General features: G+C 36.0%; 1 protein-coding gene across 2 annotated transcripts in view; it reads right to left on the reverse strand.

The window, feature by feature from the left end:
- Positions 1-1,367: 1,367 nt before the first annotated feature.
- Positions 1,368-25,244, reverse strand: part of LOC106873339 (monocarboxylate transporter 14) — a 40,102-nt gene continuing 16,225 nt past the window's right edge. The window contains exons 3-5 of one of the 2 annotated variants that reach the window (XM_089349329.1): positions 8,453-8,596; positions 6,575-7,064; positions 1,368-1,746 (exon numbers count right to left, since the gene is read on the reverse strand). In XM_089349329.1, the coding sequence (XP_089205455.1) occupies positions 1,383-1,746; positions 6,575-7,064; positions 8,453-8,596 (998 nt within the window). In that variant the 3' untranslated portion in view covers positions 1,368-1,382. The remainder of the gene's footprint in view (positions 1,747-6,574; positions 7,065-8,452; positions 8,597-25,244) is intronic. The other variant, XM_089349330.1, reaches the window with a different exon arrangement.

The raw sequence follows: 25,244 nt of genomic DNA on the forward strand, positions 1-25,244 counted from the left end.
AGATATCATCATTTCTATAAATAGATTTGGCATCATTTCTAAGAACAGCCAAACACCTACTGGGGTTTAAAAATCTTATCCCTACAACCCAAACACAAAACAATAAATTAAAATATCATCATTTCTAAAAATAGATTTGACATCAATTCTAAAAATAGCCAAACACCTACTGCTGCTGTCCAAAGGAATTGGTATAAAAGACAGAAAACCAGCCAACTTATTACAGTCTGTTAAAGTCTGTCATACAGGCCATGACGAAGGGAAATAGCCCTGAAACTCAAGTCGCCTTTATATATTTATATTTATATATTTGATCTTTTATATTGAACACTCAATATTTCATCAACATTCAATACTTTATTTCATGGTGCCATCCATTTTTATTTTATTTTATTTTATATTATATATTGTATATTATATTATATATTCCATATTCTATACCCCACATTGGTTCTGCAGGAATATAAATAAAACATAAAAAACAGACAGTGTTGGAACTCTTTTAAACAAAATAATATATTCCTCTATACACAATCATACAAAAAAACCACCTTTTTTGTATTTATTTTTACTCGCATATATATATATAGGTATATATAATATATATATATATATATATATATATATATATATATATATATATATATATATATATATATGATAGATAGATATAGATAGATAGATAGATAGATAGATAGATAGATAGATAGATAGATAGATAGATAGATAGATAACTGTTAAAATCAAACTGCACTCTTCAAAACTTGCACTAAGACCATGTACAAGGTAAAATTACTGCCTGTTTTTATAGCAAGTTAATGCAGGTACTTTATCCCATCCCCTTCCGACTTACAGTTCATGCAAGTGGAAAAAAAAACATTATTTATGGGATGACCCAATATTTAATTGCTTGTATTTAAAATAACCACACTAGAAAATACATATTGTATACAATATATTGAGTTATTTTTTAAGAAATAGCAGCCAGATTCCCTCAAATCACACCAACCTACATTTTAAAGAATAAAGGACATATTGAACTGACATATTGAATGCAGTTTTAGATATACAAAATACAGAAGACGATCACAGCTGGAATATTTAATTCTGCTAGATCAGGTAAAGCAGCATTAGGCATAGAGAAAGAAACTGAGGTGAAGAGAATACAATGTGTCCAAACTGTCATATTATACCCAGTATAATTAATTCTGTGTATTTGATGTAAGACGTATGATCCTCAGTTAGACATTGTATATTTCTGGAATAATAAATTTGTGAGTTGCACCTAGTCATTCACCCAGCTTTTGACTCACTGCAGGTCACACCTGGTGTTAAACAACAACGGACAATTCTTAACATTCAATCTATTAATTTTGTATTATTTAACAGTTTGAACATAACTTATTGTGACTACTTCTATACAACAAAAAAAGATCTTTAAAAACATTGGAAGTTACCTTACCTGTTAGAAACCCTTCAATGATGGTAATCATGCCATTTGCTGTTTCAGTAATACCAATACCAGAACTGTATTTCTCAGGACCAACAAAATCCAAAATAATAATAGGATATAATCCACAAGGACCTCCATGGAACAGACCCACAAATAAAGTGCACACTGCTAATAATTCATAAGAACTAAGAACAGTTGAAATACACATAGAAATTCCAAATCCAATTGCGACAATTGTATATATATACACAAATCTCCACCCTGTTAATCGAAGTAACACGCCGAGAGCAACCCTATAGTTTAAGATAAAAAAATAAATTTCGGAGTTAGTTTGATTTTCACAATACAAAGAACTAAATTTCCATCACTAGAAAGAATTTGGAAAAGTTAAAAATGCTAAGTTTTAGGAACATATACTTTTACAGTTGAAAAGCCTTCTTACTGTAAAGGACTATAATTAAGAAAATGAAATGAACAACCATTAATTTGCTTTGTCTAGAAATAAACAATGACAATAGTTTTATATTCTTATGTACCTAGTCAACAGTTAATGGCAAACATTATGTGCTTTATCAAATCATATATTGTTATATTTCAGGATGGTTATCTTTTTTTTCTCTTACCAAATAAACACATGCACTATATATTCATTCTTCACTTGTTTACTATTATTTTTTCATCTCAAGTCCATTGTCTGGAAATCTTTCATCACACATCTGTGACCTCTTCAGCAACTCTTCCATCTCACATGTTTTCTCCTGTCCTGACATGGAAGAGTCACTGGAGAAGCCACAGATGTATGACGAAAGATTTCCAGACAATGGACTTGAAATGAAATAAGAACAATAATAAATGAGTGAAGAATGAATATATAGTGAGTGTGTTTATTTGGCAAGGAAAAAAAGAAAAAAAAATGACTATCCCGAAATATAACAATATCTGTTTCAACACACAATTTCATATCAGGAATCTTGCAAAACAAATTCATAAATATAACAAATCATATAGCTTTCACTAGTTTCAGCTCAAGGGCTGTGGTTATGCAGCAGCACCACCAACTAATGTTACTACATTTTCATTAATCCTCCTTTAATAGTGAGCATTTGGTGAATGAGGAAGTTTGATGCTGCTGCTCTCATTTCTGCTTCCTGTCATGAAGTTGGCTCATCTGGGACTCTTGACAGCAGGAGATCCAGTTTAGTTTTGAAAACATACATCCACACCATGTAGGTTTCTAAGCTCCTTCAAAAGGATATTGAAGATCTGTGAGCTCTTGTGAACTCCAATCTTTTGCTGTATCCAGGCCTGTACTTTGACAACAGGGGTGAAATTTTAGGCACTATGCAATGGCACCCTGTTCTGGTGTTTGTATAACTTTCAATGCTAAAGTTTGGGACAAGTCCTAGGATCTTCCAGAAGTATATTACAGTATATCTTTCTCTCCTTCATTCCAAAGAGTAAAGTCTTAACTTCTTGAGTCTTTACCAGTAGCTAATTTGCTGCATTGAGATTATTTTTATGTAGCTTCACTGGACTGCTTTGAGTTCTGCTATTATTTCACACTGTATGGTGACCATAGTCGGAAGCAATAGTCAATGTTTCCAGAGAGCCATTATGGTTTCCTGCTCTGAAAGCTTTAAGAATCCATATGGTCAGCTGCCTGTATTTCATTGCCAACTTAGTAATATGCATCACAACTCATGTCAATGCCCAGGTTACACACTGATTGTGATTCTGGAACTGCGATCTCTCCAGGTCCAGTGTATTTTGTCTGCATTGCATTTAACTTTGTCAGCTGAAAGCAAAGGGCTTGGAACTTTCCAGTATTAAACTGCAGATTATTGTCATCAGCCCACTTGTATATTGCATTTAACTCTTGTTGCAGGTGCATGCTATCTTTAGTCTTATATTACCTGTGAAACGTTTGTGTCATCTGCATAGCTCATGATGGTGGTCCTCTGTGGGTGAGAGCATGTCTAGGAGGGCAACTAAGAATAACAGAGGCCCCCCAAGACAGTGCATCATGGGCCACCACTCATTATTTTCCAACTATGCTGAAATCACACAATTCATGACATATTATTCTATGATCAACTTTAGGCCTTCACAAAGTCAAGATATATTACATTCACATTTGAGTGGTTAAGCAGCTGTTTCAACACCCATTGTGTTGTAAGAGCTGTGTCTATCAGTTTCTTCTTGGTCGGAAACCATGCTGGGTGTCAGTCAGCTAGTAATTTTCTTCAAGAAATGTGATTAGGTTCCTTCAGACTATGTTCCATAACTTTGTTGAAATGCAAGGTTAGAGTGATAGGCCTACAGTTTTTGGCATCTACTCTGCTACCTTCTTTATGAATATAGTATGTTATTCCTTCCCTCAACTTGCCTGGAAGTTTGCAACTCGCAAAGGAAAATCTGGAAGAGAGACTGCAGTGCTTTCACCAGGGTTTGTTTACACAATTTTAGAAGGATTGCTGGGAAAACATCAGGGCCAGCAGTTGAGTTCAGGTCTATTCTGTCTATGGCCAATGTTACATCTTTTATATCAATGTAACCAATTGTTACTACCTCCTTTTTTGATATCTGTAGTGGTAAAGAACTCTACATGTTTGCTGACTTGCATGTGCCATAAGGGAGGGTGAAAATACTTCTGAATTATTTGCCCAGTGTTTCACTTGTTTTCATTGCAATTTTTATAAGGGGGCCATATTTTTGGAGAAGTAGCCCCACCCTGAAAAGCATTGAGGCAGTTTCTTTGGAAAACTTAAAGAAGGCTTTAGGGTTTGATTTTATATTTTCCATAACCCAGACTTCTTTGTCTGCTCTCTCTTTGTCATGGGAGCATTTTATATTTTTCTCAGTCTCCAGCAGTGTTGTTATCAGGTAAGATTTTTCACCACCATTGAGTTCTCTATGTAGGCAGTTAGCAATCTTTGTATACTGTCTCAAAAAACTTTACTCTCCTGAGGAATTTCATTCTTATTTGCAGTAGTCTTTCTCTCTGGGACAAGCTGTGGAGAGACATTGAGACCTATCCTGTCTGAAGAGCTCTTTCTCAATTAATTTCCAGTCTACTTTATAGAAGTTCAGAATAGACAGATTTTGGGTGCTTGTCATAGGCTGCATGTCTGTGGATTCCTTTGGACCATACATGGTCAGCTCTATTATATTATGATCTGAAACTAGCATCAGTGTCACTTACCCATTATGGATGAGATCTATATTGCTTGTGAAGCAGAAATCAAGTATATTGTTTGCCCTGCTTGGCTGGAGTACTACATGATCCATACATAATGTGCTGGCAAGGTTGAGTAGGGATTCCACCTGTCTTTGTTTGCACTGCATCATTTCTGAGTGGAAAAGGCCCTCAGACAATTCTACATGAGAAGCACACTGAAATGTTGTTCTCATTTGGTTAAAACTTCTATTTTTGCAAGGTAATCTTCAATACACCCAGGTGATTTGGAGCATCTGATGGGTGATAAATAGCACATATAACTATATCGAGTTGTCTTATATGTATAATTAGTGTGTCACACACTAAGTTTGAGTATGACAAGAGGACCTGGGGCATGAGGTCTTCACGGATGCACATTGCCACATGAGCATGACTTCTGTCTTTTCTGTCAGTTCACAATATAACATACTTGGTATGTGTATTTCTGCATCAATGGTATTGAGTCTTAGATGCATTTGAGTGAGTGCTATGTATAAAGCTTGCTTGCATGTAATAGCCCTCTAATATTTAGTAAGAGAATCAATATGACATCTGTGCTGATGCCAGTGGTGGCCACTCTGTACCTGTTGGCTGTGATGGTCTTGTATGTTGGTGAGGATAACTTCTTTGCTGAAATTAATGTAACCAGGTCAGTGGCTGCACAATCTTTTGCACTATGCACAAAAAAAGAATGCTCAGAAGCAGCCCTTATGACTGTATCTGGATAGGGCTATTGGAAGTAGTGTGCACTACATCTCCACATTCTTATTTTGGTGAAAGTGGTGCATGATCTTTTTGACCCGTTTGGAGTCTTTGTTTATCCTTTGGTCCCTTTAGAGGGAAGCTTTCATCCTGTCTCATGCAGCTGTGGTATGGTTTTGGGTGTGTGAAATGGCAGTTTGCACTGTTACCTTCATGCCAGCAGGCATCGTGCAGGTAGAACTTAGGCACTCAGGTGTGTTCTCTCTTATATCATTTCTATTGTCCAGGGTCTTTTTTGCCCAAAAGTTTTCTTTTTAACTAATAGTACCTTCCTGCATGGGCAATTTCTTTCCTTGATATTTTTCTTGGGAATTGTTTTTTGTTTTTCTTTCTCTTCCTTTTTATTCATCATCTTTCTGTTCTTGTTTGCTTTCAGAGGCTTTTGCCTTCCTTTTTTCCTTTCCTCTTTTAGCTTTCTTGTCTCCTCGGTGGTGATAGGGCCATTAGTACTGGTGTCTCCTTCCCAGGCAGACCTCTCACTCATGGTTTCATCTTTGTTCCTTTATGGGGTCTGGGTCTGTAGGAGTAGGGAAACATCTCTCACTCACATCAGTGTCTCCATTCTTGTCACCTTTTTTGTGTTTGTTTTCAAAGATGGCTAATCTGAGGTCTGATGAGAGCACAGAAGCAAATGAATTCTTGTTTCTTTCACTCTATCTGAGCTGTGGTCTTTGTGTGACCATTACTCTTTAGTGCTGCTGTTATTATATTGTTTGGGTTGTTTCTTTCCTAACTAAGAGTTGGCATTTTATTAGTTTGAAATATAAATTTTTCTTGTCAGAAGCTCCTATACATTTAAAAATTAGTATATAAATAATAATTAGTTTCTCATATTTTTCAATACATTTATTTCCAAACAGCTCATATATTTATCCAAGACGAAAAACAACACAATTTGTTGAAAAAATTATGAAAAAAAGTAAAATAAAAATTAAATGCTTATACAGTGATACTATAAATATACAGGATCTCATCAACAAGTTGGTTACTTTTTTACATAATCTGACTAATGCTTTCAAAAGTTTGTGATAAGATTATGCCTCAGATTTATTGCAGGAAACAAATTTTCACATAAACAAGTATCATAAACACTATAATGGGAAGAAAATTATTTTATAGGGTATAAAACAAGTTTAACTAACCTGATAACAATTGATGCAGAACACAAGATGGAGAAAAGTTGAGTGGTTTCTATCAGACTGAAGCCTTTGTTATCCATATAGCTAGCATAAATACTCATTGCAAAATTCATATAACCACAGCTCAGGCAAAGTGGGAGCAAAAAAAGGTTAAACATGACATTCTTGAATACACTTACATCCAATAGCTTTTTTCTGGTTTTCAGCTTAATAGGAATCTGAATAATGTATTGCTGGTTTGCTTTATTAGCTTGATTCTGACAAAACAAAATATATAGCCCTAGTGGGCAAATGTTGAAGGTGATTCCAGACAAGATGAAAAGGCAGCTATTCCAAGTATAAACTCTGATAATATATGGAATAATAAGTGGAAATATAACTCCTCCAATTGGTCCAGCTGTTGACAGAATTGCGAGGAAAATTGTTGCCCTGCCACCAAAATAAATTCCAACAACTACAAAAATGGTTACATACACAAGAGAACATCCAATCCCTAAAAGTAAAAACAAAAATATATATTAGTGTCATGGTTGTTGTTTACTGAAGTTATAAGAAATTACTTGAGATGGTGAACAAACACACAGTAAGTCCAGTTTGGAATTGATGGGGCCCTAAAAATTTCAAGGAGGGCAGCATGTGAGTTAATACATCACAATGTATTGCATATGTTATTGTGTATCTATAATCCACTTAGCTGTATGCTTAGTATTAATAGGCACACTTTGGGAAGATCTTCACATATGATATCAACAGCAATGGTAAAAGAGATCAGCATTGATCTGTTTGAGTTTTGCATTTCTGATAACCCTAACAAGTATCCTTTTGTATCTGGTACTTGGCACACTGCACAGTAGGTCAGGTTACACAATTAGAAAGGAAGAGTAATCTAGGCTACACACAGACATACTCTTATTCTTTGTACTGCTTTTCTGCTTTTTATAATTACTGGATGTTCATAATCTTCTCAGTTAGAACATGTTCATCTTTTTTTCTAATATTAGCTAAGTTACCAATATATACTGGAACTATCTGCAGTACAGGTTGCTATAGTTGCTAAAATAGTATTGTTATTCACAGAATAAACAGTCAGCATGCTACCTAAGAATATTGTTATGGTGTATATCTCTAGTTCAGCATACTAGCTGAAAAAAATTAGTGGTTTGTTTGTGACTTGATACTTTATGTGTCCCTGTCAAAGACACTCAACTGCCAATGGTCCAGCATAACTAACTGTAAATAGATATAGTAAGGTGTTACAGTCAACCCATCAGCCTAAGTATCATAAAGACTGTCTAATTGACCACCTTGCATTACTGAGCTCAATATTTGTTTTCTTTATGAACTAAGTCGGCCCAAAATCAGTAGACCTACAATAAAAAGCAGTCCAGTTATGACCATTCTGTCATTCTGTATATCAGAATGTTTCTGGGGGAATTTGCTGTGATTTCTAGCAGATCAAGAGACCACATAGGGACTCCACACATAGGTTTGTAATTTCAGTATTTCTTATCGATTGGCATCTTATTCAAAGGAAGACATCTGTGACCCCTTTAATACCTGGGAAATTGAAGTACACTGCAAAGCATTTTGATAAAATATTTGCAAATATAAAGAGTTAATACTCTTCTTATCTGATATCATGAATACCATCATTTTCAGAGGTTGTTGAGCATTGAATAAAAAGGGCTATATAGTATTAAATTCCTTTACATCTGAGGTTCAAATTCTGTCTTTCACCCTTTAATATTTAATAAAATAAATATTGTCAAGTGATGGGAGAGGTATTTAGAATGACTATAGCCTCACCTGCCCCACCCTCCAAACATTATTCATGGTCTTGTACCAATGTTATAAATCATTATTATTTGATATTATACTTACCAAAACAAACACCAATAGAAACAAACAAAAAGAAAGCGCTATTAGCAAATGCGGAGACAAACAGCATTAATCCTTGGAAAAATCCTCCAATAATAATCACACCAGGTCCTCCAATTTGGTTGATTAAAGTACCAACAAACAAACCTTTATTAAACAAAAAGAAAAGAAAATGTATATAAGATCTGAAATGTATATAAGATTTACAGATATTATCTCAACATGAACAATTTGAGAAATTGCAATTAAATAACATATAAATGACATATATGGTATGATACATAAAAATATGTACATTATAACACAATAATATATAGTGGATCAGTTGTAGGATGGTAGGCTCAGCTGTATTACTGATGATCGGTGGTTTGTTTTCTGTCCTTGAGAATTGCAGCTGGTTGAGTCACTAATAGCTCTAAAGCTGACCATATATATTTCATTGCCAACACTGCACTGTACTTCTGGCAAAAACAATTTACTATCAGTGATTCAATCCATCAAGCTCTAAACAGCTACCATGGTAGTTCACTTCTTTAAGTAGCAGAAGCACTATGTAAATGATAAAAGTTTTTGCTGGCTGATGGTACTGAGTTCATATGTTCTTGGAGGATAAGTTTAATTTGAAGGGAAAGGTTGACTTGCTCTAAACACATTGCATGAAGACAAAGCCTTCACTAGTGACCTAATGACTCAATCAGACATTTTTTTTTCTTCCGTTCAACTCTCAGTTCACATCCTGCCAAATTCTATTTATTTCAAAGAAGTATCAGAAGGGGAAAAATTGTCAAAACAAATAAAGGGTCCTCCAAATAACTGTCATTATATTTTAAAATTTCTGCACTATTTACCTCATCTTTTATGCTCTGCATTGCACTACAATTGGTCTCTTCCATAATTTCTAGTTCCTACTTTCATCTACATTTAAACTCACCTCATAGACATACAAATATGTTGAATTTAACAGTTTCTCTGTAGACTGAGAAAAGGATGAACAGAATCAATTTTCAACCCTCTTGGAAGTCTCATCAGAGGTGTCTACGTCACTTGACCAATAGCAAAAAAAAAAACAAGTAGCCAATCTGTTTATATACAGGTCAAATCCAGTAGTTTACGTGATGAATACTATTTAATATCAGAGGCCTTTCAATAGATACCTCACATAGTATCAATGTATGATGATATACATGTAACCCTAGGTATATCTTAAAATTAAATTTTATTTCAGAGCCTTCATTTCTAATGCAAAGGTTCAATGCTTTTAATCACCAAGAAACTACTACATGAAATAATCATTGCTCTTTGAAATATTTTAACTGATTTTAATAATGTAATGTGTTAAGCTCCCTATTCTATGGTATTTCTTTGTCTTTAAAGCAAACTTAATTCTAGATCATAAAGTGATTTATGTTTTTACACCATATATATTCTGCTATTTCTAACTTTGATACTTCCCTGATCACACCATTATTTTTGTGATCAGATCATATAATCAGGCTGCTAGAAATGGATATGTTCTTCTGTTCATATATTCAGTAAGTTATCCTGTTCTTTATAAGATTATGTTTGTTAACCTTTGATTAAGTTTAATTACTCATGAGAACTTTATTTATTTACTGTATTTTCTCACTGAAAATATTTCACTTATATTTATGTACCCTATAAGAATTGTGGTATGGTTGTTGTTTAGTTCTATGTCAACAATGACTGTACAGACCTATCTCTGGCCAAAGGCATTTCAGCCATAACCATCCCATCTTTTTATATATCTATACTACATTATCTAATGTCTTCATTTTAAATGGTAATGTGTTATCTGAGTAATATTTAGCTACTATTTCTTACATGTCTAGCTACCAAGTAGTGGCTCCCTTGTTGGTATATGGAGCATAGTAATGAGTATTTTGAAACAAAGTGTGAAGAGTAAAGTTTCAGAGTTGAAATATAACCTTAGGATGTATACACATGTAGGAATAAGGGAACTGGAAATCACCAGAGATCAAGGTGGCAGATGAGGTTAATATTCTTTTAATAGATACATTTAAAGGACTGAAGGGTTCTTAGTCAATCAACCCCAATACTTATATCAATCTGTTACTTATTTTATTGAATTCTATTTGACATACTGCTAAGTTTACAAGACATAACAGGACACAGCATAAAAACATCAATTTTTAGACAGCTGTTTGGAAGAATAATATATAAATTTTGACAACTTTTCAGAGGAATGTAAAGGTCTATTGAATTTGGCAGAGATAGTATGTATAAGCCATTGGGGTAACCAATGAAAACTTACTTGAGCAATAACTCACCTCAAAATTTCAGATTTAATTGTATATCAGGATCCAAAGTTGATTGGATCCAACCATTACATGTGAGGAATCTTAAGAACTCAAAGAATAGAAGAGAAAGATAATTATTAATACCATTGTTTACAACATCAAAGACTGAGTCTTTGCATGCCATAATATGAAGACATAATGAGTGATAGATTTTGATTCTCTTAAAACCAATTGAAGAATGTTATAGCTCATTATGTAACTTTTATTTAATTCCAATTTTGATGATTTAAAATGGATTTGCTAAATTTGGTGACAAATCAGACCAAGCACTTTATGTTATCCATTTTGTTGATACCTTACTAAATTCATCTCATATTCTGGTCATTTTTTTATCTTGCATACAATGAATAAATTAAGTACCAATATGATACTAATTAGACAATTTTTTCAATCACCTTGCTAACAAAACTGGGCATTGATGCCAATCCAAAAATCTCATTATTTGAAGTGCTCTACCCTGGAATCCATACTGAACAGCCAAGGATTCATATAATTAATATCAGTAAGCTTGTAACTAGTTAGATGTATACAATATATTTTGTTGAGTTAGCTGTTGTTAACAATGTGAGAAAATCAGGAATGTCTTCACTGTGTTAATATGCAATATTAAGTTTGTGAAGGGATTTTATTCATATTCTTGTAAGCAATGTTTCTGTTATACTATTAATATATCTAATAGCATAATGGCCATCATGTAAGAAAGTGAGCTCCCCTTCAAGTCCATGGCTGAGTTTATATTCTTGAGTGACACAAAATGATTTCACCTTACACTACTAATGTCCTTGGAAAATCATGTACAATAAAGCTCTTCAGTTCTTTTCTATTGTATGACAACAGCCTTAAACCTATTTAAAGGAATAATCCAAATTCTGTATGGTGTCAAGTTAAGTACTTCAGTATTCTACATTCAAATTCTTCCAATGCTAACTTTGCAATTTGTCTAACTCTTGTCAATAAAATAAGCTACTTTTGGATTTATTTATCTAATAAATACTATTCTTCCTGCATTATAGGAATTGGTTTTGTTTCTAATCAATAATCCAGTGAGCCAAAGGAGGATGAGATGCTGAAACAGTATGCCAGTAGATTGTGAAACTAGATACTGTACTGTAACAACCTAGTTCAGTAACTTGATGTTCTAAGATATCCAGCCAAGATTTACTTGTAAAGGATTCATAAAATGTACTGGAAATAAAACGGAGTATTCCTAATCCTTTAATTATACAAATATAAATCTGTATGGCTGTATTTAATAAAAGAGAATCCCTTCATGAATCCCTTACTTCTCAAATGGAATATGTGATATGGAAAGCATGAAGTCTATGTCACAAGCATTGTATTTTCCAAGAAATACTGTAACTTGTATTTGTTTTGATTGACTAAAATTCAAAACTACTTAAGATGGTCTGAAGAGAAATGGAGAAATTTAATAGGCCATACTTCAATGGGCTAGGCTAGTGTTCAACAAAGATATGTTATTATAAATAAAAGTTTAAAATATTGAAAATCATAGTAAAAAATGATACCATTGAAGATAATTTACATAAGGGATGGGCATATTTAAAAAGGAAAGTATCAGGTATCCCACCTTTATCTTTTGGAAAAATATTTTATTTTTCTCTCTGATCAATCTGCTTTCTGTAAAAATGAAACTTTAATTTTTTTAAAAATTGATACATATATTTGACTATGAAAGGGATCATAAATAGTGCTATGACTACTGGGTGCATGAATTAATGTGAAAACTGAGGAGGATAAATTGTTGAGTGAAAACCAAGGTTATGAATTATTATGTGAAAACTAGAAGCATAGTTATATCATAACTGAAACCACAAACTGTTGTATAATAACTGAGGTCATGAATTACTCTCTAGTTAGAGTTATAAATTGGGATCATAAACTACTGTATGATAACTAAAGTATGATGAGAAGCAAACATTTGATCAAAATGGACTCCAAGTGACACTAACAGTTTTCTTCAGACTATACATTAATGTGGATGACAATAATGTGGCCTGCCTTTTTTATATATACTAGTAGGATATGATTCAAAGGAACTTTGACAAGTATTTCTAAAAAAACCGCTACCCAATTACAAGCTCCAATATTACATTGTATATGTATATAGGATGTTTTTAAATATGAGAAAATATGCGAGTAAATGAGGCACGCAGGATATGTGTATAATTGAAAGCCTGTCAAAATATGCATATTTAAGTGTATAAATGTGAATGTAAATGCACATGTGTGTGTCTGTGAGTTGTGAGGATGTGTGTGCATGTATAGTGACTACAACACACACGAAAAAGCAATTTCTGTCAAATTACCAAAGTTGAAGGGCATAAACAATAGAATCTAACAAAGCTAGAGGCAGATGACTAACTATTTCATGAAAATTATTGAGGCAATGTATTTAACAAGTCCTAATAATATACAAAATACAAAACATGATCTTGTAATGCATGAAACTGTGCCTACAAAACTACATACATACACAAACACACAGACAGACAGAGATAGATAGATAGGATAGAAAGATGCACACATATAAACACACATATATATACCTATATTTACATATATGTGTATATACACATGTATATATATAAATATATACACACATATACATACACACATAGATAATCATATGGAAGGTGCACGGGCATAATAAATGCTGAAAATGTGCAGAAAATAGACTCCATCAACTGCCAGGGGGGTGGGCAAGCTAGAGGTAGTAGACAGCTTCTGTTATCTAGGTGACTGAGTTAGTAGTGGAGGTGGATGCTCCAAGAGCATAACTGTAAGAATAAGATTAGGATGGGCAAAATTCAGAAAGCTCCTACACCTGCTAGCAACAAAGGATCTCTCTCTCAGAGTGAAAGGCAGATTGTTTGATGCCTGTGTGCAAACAGCTATGCTACATGACAGTGAAACATTGGCTATAATAGCCGAGGACATGTGTAGGGTTGAAAGAAATGAAGCCACTATGCTTCGCTGGATGTGCAATGTCAGTGTGTATGTTCGGCAGAGGGTAAGCATCTTGAGAGAAAAGTTAGGCATAAGAGGAATCAGAAGTGGTGTGCAAGAGAGATGACTGTGTTGGTATGGTCACGTGATGTGTATGGACAAGGACAGCTGTGTAAAGAAGTGTCAATCTCTAACTGTGGTGCGAACTGTGGTAGAGTAGGCCCAGGAAGACATGGGACGAGGTGGTGAAGCATGATCTTTGAACTTCAAGCCTCACAGAGGCAATGACTAGTGACTGAGACCTTTGGCGATGTGCTGTGTGTGAGAAGCTATATCAAGCCAAGTGCACCCATTCTGGTGGTATGTAAAGAACATCTTTTGAAAATAGGGCCTCACGGAGGCAAAGTGGCTGAGATACTCTTGAGCATTGGGTTTCACAGAGGCAAAGTGGCTGAGTTCCTTTTGAGTGTTGGGCTTCACAGAGGCAAGGTGGCTTAGTTCCTTTAGAGGATTGGGCCTCATGGAAGCAAAATGGCTGAGTTCCTTTCGAGTGTAGGGCCTCACAGAGGCAATGACCAAGGCCTTTGGCATTATGTCATGCTTGAGAAGAAGACGTATCAAGCCAAGCAAAATCGCAGTTGTGGCAGATACCAGTGTCATGCAAATTGGCACCAGTGGTACATAAATGCACCGTGGTGTCACACAAATGGCACCCGTGCCAGTGGCATGTAAAAGCACTCATTACACACTCGGAGTGGTTGGCATTACGAAGGGCATCCAGCAGTAGAAAACCATGCCAAATCAGACTGGAGTCTGGTACAGCCTTCCAGTGTACCAGCCCAGTCAAACTGTCCAACCCGTGCCAGCATGGACAACAAACATTAAATGATGACGATGATATATATACATATATATATATACATACACATGCACACACACACATTGGAAGAAGAAGAAAATGGAGATTTTGAAGTTAATAAGAGTTTATTATCAGCAACAAATTGATCATTATCCCTTACAGCTGTTTCGATTATACTCAGTGAAATTAATTAAATATTAAATTCATATTTCTGAGTATAATCTCTTCAGAGGGAAAAAATATACCCTTAGATGTTTTGTATGTTTGTTTGTAGATTCATCACAGAAGAGTGAAACTGTTTATTATTTATATTTATACGTGTTTGGGTGAGGGGTCTGCAGGTTGGTTGGAGGTAAGATAGAGTAGGTAAATAGAATTAGAGTAATAAATGAAAGAATAAATAGAAATTATGTAGTAAATTACAATATAAAGTACAATACAAATAAGGTAAGGGAATAAAGTACATTTGTAATTTATATATAAAGTTGAGAAAGTTTGTATAATTACACACATACATATCTACACACATACATACCTACATACATTCATCTGTATGTCCATATATATATATATATATATATATATATATCCATATCCAAGAAAGTTAGGGGTTGTGAATCCAACCCACGAAGGGATAATATATCTAAACAATATACTGCTGGAAGAATACCCACTTATTATTACACTAATGTTTTTTCCTTGTATTACCAAGTGCAATAACTGGGTGCGGGTAAAAAGATATCTTACCATTAATTTATATAGCAATAAGAAAATGGAGGAGAATAGGTGGTATTCATCAACTTGCAGACATTGTATTGTGTCAATTTACTTGTTCATTTGTTTACTAAAAGGACAATAATAACAATATACAAACACATGTGATATATTATGTCATATCAATAATTAAAAAAGGACATATAGTGACAGAAAATGGGATAATGACTTACAGTTGTTTCAGTGTAGAGATGACATGCCTCATTCTATCTATATAACTCCAGTAGGCTGAAGTAATTAATAGATGAAATAGTTACATGGATGATTCTCTAGGCCTCTTCAGAGATTTTATAAAGTTCATAAGGTTAATTCAAAATATCCAAATATAAAAATATAAAAACCATAAAAACTCACATATATATGCATACTTTAATATATACATAGATATACATAAATACATATATGTACATTTAAATGTACATACATCCACACAAATGAGTCAATTATTGTTATTATACATGAGGAGGATACATATATATACCCACCCATACATACATACATACATACATACACATATGTATGCATAAACATTTCCATACAGACATGTTCCTTGGTACATAGACTGAAACAGCTGTAAGTCATTATTCCATTTTCTGTCACTATATGTCCTTTTTTAATTACTGATATGACATAATATGTCACATGTGTTTGTATATTGTTATTATTGTCCTTTTAGTAAACAAATGAACAAGTAAATTGACACAATACGTCTGCAAGTTGATGAATACCACCTATTCCTCTCCATTTTCTTATTGCTATATATATATACACACACACACACACACACACACACACACACATACAGACATTCATATTTATTTACATACATTTTACACATACACATATCATCTCACATATGTATATGTACACTTATGCACATACGTACATATCCACAAATACATTAATTTGTATTCACGTTGACATACATATACATACACATACGTATACACATATATATGCACACATAGATATATATAAATATATATGTATGTATGTGTGTATATATATATATATATATATATATATATATATATATATATATATATAAAATCAAAATAAGCAACAAGGATATCCAGAGGTAATGCAGTACCATTGTTTCAAGCAACTCCATTTAATTGAACAATGCAATCATTACATCAATTTAAATGCAGAGCAATCCACAGCTGCATAAATACATAGAATTAAATTAAAACAGATGAACACATTAGTATAATTTTACCTAAAACCTCCAAGAAAGTAAGGAGATAGACAAAGAACATGGTGTCTTCACTTCAGCTTAGAAGCTACTAAGATATCAAGAAGAAAGACTTGTTAGAGATATAGCTTGTCACTGTTTTCTGGGGGTCAGTTTTAATTTATGGTCTTGTTTATCAAATCTTTGTATATCAAAATCTAAGGCCAAAGACCAAGGAGCATTGTCTGTTTGGAAGGGGGTTGAGGGAGTCAACAGAAATCATAGTGGGTATGGTCATAAAACAATCAAGATTAATTTGAAGCAATATAATGGGATTTAGTAAAGGAAATCTTAAATCAAGATGTTAGCTGACAATTAAAGGAGCAAGCCACTAGTAGACCATTGATAATGATACAGTGGAAAATTTTATCATGGGGTACTAGAGTTAAATATGTTAAATGATATTGCCATATTGTATAAAGTTAAAATTTAGGGTTATTCAGAAGATTATTAAGAATATTCTTAATACTCTTCTGAATAACCCCAAATTTCAACTCTATGTGAGTATATGTGTGCATGTACAAGGAAAGTATGTGAATGTTATTAATGCAAGGTAAGAGTGTGAATAATAGTCAAATAGATATTGATGTTACCAAGTGCGTATGCTCAAAAGTTGGTAGGATGTTACTAATGATGTGTACAGGATGTTATATAGTTGAGGTAATGGGTATAGAATAATGTTAAATTTACATGTAATGGAGGTAGATATTAATATTATCAGTAGGATAGTAAGAGTTGGGGGAGGTAATTTATATTAGTGGAGCTAAGGAGTTAAAAGGGATTATACAAATATTCTAGTGAGAGTGATAATAAGTCGATTATTTAAATTCAGAAACTACATATTTTCCTGCATGAACACAAGAAATAGCTTTCTCATTTCTTAAGTTGAATATTCTTAGATGTAATGATAAAGAAAGCTTCTGTGATATAAAGATGGTGTTTTTTGTTGTTGACTTTATAAGCCAGTGCAGAAGCAATGATATCCCACTTAATTTCAAATTCAATATTATTTCTTCTTCTAAACTAGTTTATATACAAACCTATTATTTCAAGGAAACCAATTTCCCCCAAAATATTAGACATTGAACTAGTATTTCCTTGGATGACACCATCCCTTCATGAGGCTAACATAACCTCTCTTCGTTGGTTATGTTGAGGCCCAAATATTCTCCAGTTTCACTGGTCCTACTCCCGAACTATACGGTCGGTATATCGACGACTGTATCGGTGCCACCTCACTCTCCCGCGAACATCCTGACTCGTTCCTCTCTTTCGTTCAGTCTTTCCATCCTGCCCTCCACTTCTCCTGTACTGTCTCTGACACCTCTGTCCCCTTTCTCGACATTTCGGTCAGCATCCTCCACTCCGCCCTTAGCACCTCCATCCACTACAAACACACAGACTCACACTCCTATCTCAACTTCTCCTCCTCCCACCCTAGACACACAAAACTTTCCATCCCCTATTCCCAATTCCTCCATCTACACAGACTTTGTAGCGACAGCCATGACTTTGAGACTCAGTCTCAACTCATGGCTCACCACTTTAGCCTGCGAGGATATCCGCCCACCACCATCCACACCGCCCTTGCCAGAGCACGTTCTGTGGACCGTGCATCTGCTCTCTCCCCCCGAACTCGCCCTGCCGTTTCCCGCCTCCCTTTTCCCCTCACCTACCATCCCACCACCCTACCCCTCCAACGCTCCATTCTCCGAGCTTTTCGGCGCCTCCAGTCCGACCCCTCCACCTCCCACATCTTCTCTAATCGACCCCTCCCCTCCTTCAAACAAGCCCACAACCTACGGGACCTCTTGGTCCACAGCTTCTTCCCCAACCCAACCTCCCAACCTGGCTCGTTCCCCTGCTCCCGCCCACGCTGCCGCACTTGCCCTTACCTCTCTAACACCACCCATCACCGACCCTATCACATCACCGACTCCTTCACCTGCACTTCTACCAACCTCATCTATTGCCTCTCCTGCTCTCTCTGCCATTCTCTGTACATCGGACAAACAGGGCGCCGCGTGGCCGACCGATTCGCGGAACACCTCCGAGACATCACTTCCGCTCTGCCGGCCACTCCTTGCAGCAACACCTGTCTGTGCTTGGATTGTCCATGCACAGGGGCCATCCGGACTCCCGTTTGCACCGTGAACAGGGATTGGTCTTCTCTCTCCGCTCCTTTGCGCCACATGGGCTCAACTCCCCTCCCCCTCTTCATCTAACCCCCTCCTCCTGTCTCTCTCCCCCACCCTCCCTCCTACCACCCATCTCTCCCCCTCCCCCACCTCCCCTCCTGCTCCGACTCCTACTTCTTTGTATGTCTCTTCACCTCTCTTCACTCCTACTTCTCTTCCTACTTCTCTTCATTCCTACTTCTCTTCACTCCTACTTCTCTTCCCACTTCTCTTCCTACTTCTCTTCACTCCTACTTCTCTTCACTCCAACTTCTCTTCAGTCCCACTTCTCTTCACCCCTACTCTTTCTCTCCTCTCTCTTACTCTCTCTCACTCTCTTCTCTCGTACTCCCCCCTCTCTACACTCTTACTCTCTCACTCTCTTCTCTCTTTCCCTCTCTTTCTCTTTCTCTCCCCCATACCCCTCTTCCCTCTCTCTCACTCTCTTTCTCTTCCTCTCTTTCTCCCCCCATACCCACCTTCCCTCTCTTATACCCACCCTCTCTCCTCTCTTTCTCTCCCCTCCCATACCCATCTTCCCCCTCTCTTACATCCCCTTCCCCTTCCCCCTTCATCGTCAACACCCCCTCATAAGCTCATCCCACCACACCCCAACACACTCCTACTCTACCTTCCCACTCCACCCCATCCAATTCCTTACACCCACCACCCACCCCCTACCTACATACCCCACCCTACCCACAGACCCCTACCTCTACCCCACACTCCACCCGTGCCTTCCCCACCTCCCAACACCCTCACATCACACCACACCAATACCCTCGCATCACACCACGCACACACAACTGACCAACTGCTTTCTCCCTTCCCCATTTTCACACTACATACGTCAAGATCACCAGCATTCTATCTCCCACACACAGCCCCTCGTTCTTCGATCACCGTTTGTTATCTCCCCCTTTTCTTAGCTCTCCTGAAAAAAGAATTTCTAACTTCCGGTCAGCCATTGTTATGATCAGCCATTATTATGATTGACCGTTGACTGGACACTATTCAATTTTTTTTCTCCGTGTTTTTCTCCTTGTCTCCGTATTCTTTCTGTTGAAGAGCGTAGCTAGAAACGTCAAAGACTTTCCGTATTCCCGAGCGTCATACTAATACATCCTTTTGTTATTTACACCACCTGTCCTCGTCTGTTGTTGTTTTTTCGTATATTCTCCCATATATATATATATATATGACTATCTTTCTATCTATCTATCTATCTATCTATTTATCTATCTGTCTTCCTCCATCTTTCTATCTATACCTCTGTCCTGGCCTCTACTTCACTGCTATACCCTTCTGTCCCTTCCTCCTTGTTCCACTTCCTCCCTCCACCATCCTCTCTATCTATTTATCTATCTGTCTTCCTCTATCTTCCTATCTACCCTTCTGTCCTGGCCTCTACTTCACTGCTTCTGTCCCTTCCTCCTTGTTCCATTTCCTCCCTCCACCATCCTCTCTGCTCTCGTGTGACCTGTGGTCAGCTTTCTTTTCACTCCAGCCGCTGTGAAGGCAAGACGAACTACTAGCGTTCTACCTCAGATTTGCGTTTGGCCGTACGGCTTTTGAATGTTGTTTTCACTGTCCATTTTTTCCTGTCTTGGTTTGTGTTTGCCACCTTGGAATCCTCTGTGTAGTTGGTTGATCCACTACTCAGGAAGAGACTATTCTAGAGTACGTCCTGTCTGGTCTTCGAAACGTCTAGATAGAATAGAGACAGCTGATGAAGGGATATTCCAAGGGGCTTTCCGTTTTCCTATGTGTTCGTTCCGTTGTCTGTAGTTTATTGTTCTAACGTCCTGTACCCTGATATGCATGTATATACACATGTAGATGTAAGTATGTACATATATGTGTGTATACATGTATATATATTCTTTGTATTATATATATATATATATATATATATATATATGCACACACACAAATATATGTATATGCATTTATGGTCATTATTTAAATTTGATGGATATTTGTCCTCATCTTATTTCGTTTTTGGATTTGGTTTGCAATTTCGGCTGATATGCCCTCCAGCCTTCATCAAGTGTCTTGGGGGAAATTTCGAACGTGGGTTCTCATTCCTAAGGTATTTTGCGATGTTATTATTTTTCGATTCCAAGCAATGACCTTAATAATAATGATAATAATAATAATAATAATAACAACAACATCGAAAAATACCTAAGGAAATTTCCCCAAGACACCTGATGAAGGCTGGAGGGTATATCAGTTGAAACGTTGTGTTAACAACAAACAAAATGAGGACAAATATCAGTCAAATGTAAATAATGTAAAAAAATGTACCTAATTCCTCATCTCTTAAATATAGAACTGCAATTATGGTATGTATATATATATATATATATATATATATATATATATATATATATATATATATATATATATATATACCGCAATAATAAATCTCTGGTGTGTTGTTAACCAACTGGAGGAGACGTCTTCCTTGGGCTATAAACAACAGTAGCATTGTCCTGTATAGGTCCACTGCATTTAGGTAGCAAACATACTTCATTATATATATATATCAAATGTAAATTGAAAACAGAACGCAAAGGATATCACGGTACATATATGTATATATATATATATATATATATATATATATATATATATAGCTGAGTTTGTGAGTGTGTGTGTGTGTGTTGCATCTATAGAAATCCACATTTTCCACTTTTTCGTAAAAAATTTTACATCAATGGAATTTTCTCGATGTGAACTTTCCAGTGCAGTAATTAGATTTTTAAAATTCCGTTTACTTTGTGTGATTTAAGGGAGATTTGGCTGTTGTTTCTAGCAACATTTATATTTCTTCCCTTCTACCTGGAACGGCGTTCTTACACACGCGCTCAACATATAATATAGAGAGTAAGAGTAAAAGAGAGAGAGAAAGTGATACATACAAAGTCATATATTAAACTTTCATCTCAGTATTCTTTACCTATTTTTCATAACATTGATACGTAAAAATACACAACCACACATACGTGATCTGTAATAACAACATACACATTGCTCTCGCTTTCTATTCCTTTCTCCCCCTCTTCCTCTCTCACTCTCTCAAATGCATACACGTGCAAGTAAACATAATCATTCACAAAAATATAACTCATGTTCGTCAATGTGGCATAACTACATAGTTGTACCCACCGACTTTGAAAGGTCATAACTTTCAGAAAAATGAATATTTTTTAATGAAATTTTCTATGCATATATTATTTATTATGTAGATTCCGAATATACAAAAATCTTCGGAAATTCCACTTAAATTCCTCTTAACTTCCAGGAAAATGAATATTTTTTCGTGAAATTTTCTGCAAATATACCTTGATGTATGTACATTTCGAGCATGTAGGAATTTTGAAGGAAACAACTGCAGGTTATTTTTGAGAAGTGTTCCCCACTCGGTGGTGTTTCGGAGCAAGTCGTCCATATTTGTTTCATTTTTCTCTATTATGTGCATATGTGCATCCGTAGATTTCTAATGAAGTAATAGGCAGTGAAGAGAAGCCATCATAAGAAAACTTTTAACTACCTCTATTCCTTTCTCCCCCTCTCTCACTCTCTCAAACACATACACGTGCAAGTACACAATCATTCAGTAAAATATTAACTCATGTTCGTCAATGTTTTGTAAATATGCCACGATTTTCACTAGGGTGTTAGGGTTAGGGTTTTAGGGTCAGGGTTAGGGTTTAGGGTTAGTGTTAGGATTAGGTTTAAGATTAGGGTTGGGTAATCGTGCGGGTGTTAATCTGAAAAATTACAGATATGTGAAAAGTACCGACCCTGCCATCTATTATAACTTTTGTTGTTCTGTTTAATATATACATAGATTATGCCTCCAAAGTAGAGAGTTTGCTGGAGAAAGAAAGCAACCGGTTTAAAACGACAGCAACAGACTGCAGCAATTCACCACATTCCAGAAGCTACTTTGAACATAATGCAAAATGGTGCATCAACATCTTCTGCCCAATCTGATAGAATTCTGGCAAAACTGTGTAGCAACAGATCGCCAGCAATTGCTTCATCACAAATTGCCATCCTAGCTCCTGCGAAAAGGGATTACCCTGCTATGTATAATCAGGGCAGCGCAAAAAGTTGTTTTGCACAAGCATTTCTATAGCCAGTTAGACGGATGGAATTTACGTATGCTTAATAATGTTACGCAAAACAGCCTTCAGACTTTCCCTATTAATTTCATCGTTTTTTGAATTATGAACGTATTTACATCATAAGGGTTTCTTCGTTGTAAGGCTTTCTTTTTTAGTTGATTTTCATCTAGCAAGACTTATCGTAGATGGCGTAATAAGTCACAGCCGGACAAGTTTGGGTTATACTGCTAGTATAAAATAAAGGTGGTTAGATGCAATATAAAACCAAAAAGGAAAAATTCAATTGTTACTAATAGTTACTGGGGGTGCATTGTAGCACCTGCATCGCCAGAAATAAGAGTTAAAGACCTTTACAGTCATAAACATAGCACAAGTCTATGTATGACAGGGGAGTTAACTACCCCATGCCTATATATACATAAATATAAAGATATAGATACACACACTCATGCACACATACATGTATATATATGCACATATATAATCATTATCATCATAATTTAATGCCTGTTTTCCATATTGGTATGAGATGGATGGTTTGACAGGATCTGGAAAGCTGGCAAACTTCACCAGTCTCCAGCCTGCTTTGGCACGCTTTTTACAGTTGCATGTGCTTCCTAATGCTAACCACTTTATAGAGTGTACTGGATGCTTTTTATGTGGTACCAGCACTGGAACTTTTTACATGACACTAACACAGTGGGGTTGCCAAGTAACTTACAAGACAATGATCTCTTGCTTAGGACTAGGAAAGGTACCAAAGGAAATGGTTTTGGCCCAGGTGAGAGGTAAAGTATAAGAGAGGGTTGGAGATAAGTGTCTTACTACAGAGGAGATACATAGTTATGCCAGTAGGAAATGAGAGGAGAGAGAGAGAGAGAGAGAGACAGTCAGAATGAGAAGAGAGAGAGAGAGAGAGAAATAGATGGTGTTGGAGATGCATCAGGACATACCACAGGGAACAGTGGGGAGAATTATAAGTGGTACAAAGTGAACAGACAGGGATGTTTCATAAGATTGTGAGGGGAGATGTTTAAAGATAGGGAAGAGGTGGATGTAGCAAGTGATGGTAAGAAATATTACAGTGAATGGAGGAGGGGGTATGGTAGATATGTGAGGGAATGAAAAGTGTATAGATGGGCATGTACAGGGGAGTGGTGGGGCCTGCAGTGGGTGGTGATCATAGGTTTTAGAAAGATGGGTTGTTGTGAAGTTTTGAGAGAAACTGTATATGTGCATTGGGGAGGAGGGGCATGGCTATAAAAGACATGTACATGTATGTGTGTAAAGGTTGAAACACGTATACCGCAATATCCTTTGTGTTCTGTTTTCAATTTACATTTGATATATATATATATATATATATATATATATATATATATATATATACACATACACACACACACACACACACACACACACACACACACACACACACACACACACACATATATATATATATACAGGGTACGATGGATAAACTGTCACCATTTCATATTTTTAATTAAGCACATGCACATTGTTTGTTTTTGATTTTGTCAACTACACAGTATAGTAGGGTCAGTTGGGCACTGTCTGTAAGAAAAACAGCACCATGATGCAGTTCACTCTGCCAGAAATTTAGAAACAACATGCTGTACTGCTTGGCATTTGCACCGGAAGCTCCAATACAAACATTTCAGAGTGTTTAGGTGTCAATCTGAGGGCATGTACCGAGAGTGATAAAAATCAAACATCCAGTAAACATTATAGTGTTTAGAGTGATCACTAGTGATGGCAACATTATGCCTGCATTAATCTTCCCACATGGCCACAGACTCAATACAGAAGCCTACATCAAGTTCCTGGAGGAAGTAGTGCTGCCCTGGGTCAAGAGGGTCGCTGCTGGAAGACCCTATGTCTGGCAACAGGACTCTGCACCGGGTCACACAAGCAGACAATTTCTGTGACCACATCACCCCTAACATCTGGCTACCTAACTCCCCAGACTGCAACCCCCTTGATTATTATGTGTGGGGCACAGTTGAGTGAGAGACCAACAAAACTCCTTGTAACACCAAAAATGAACTGAAGGCAAGGATTATGGCAGCATTCACCAATTTAAGCAAGGAGACCATCCAGGAAAGTTGCAGGAGATTCCGAAGTCATATTTAAATTATACAAATATAACATGTACAATCCTTTTCATTATACAATAGTAGAAAATTATCACATCCTTCAAGTTCATGTGAATGATATAATCATCAGCTGAAATAAAACATCATGAAGTTTTTACTTTCCTTACACTAAGTATTACATTGAAAGTA

This window comes from Octopus bimaculoides, chromosome 3 (genome assembly GCF_046866305.1).
Source record: "Octopus bimaculoides isolate indiv1 chromosome 3, ASM4686630v1, whole genome shotgun sequence".
Lineage (NCBI taxonomy): Eukaryota > Metazoa > Mollusca > Cephalopoda > Octopoda > Octopodidae > Octopus > Octopus bimaculoides.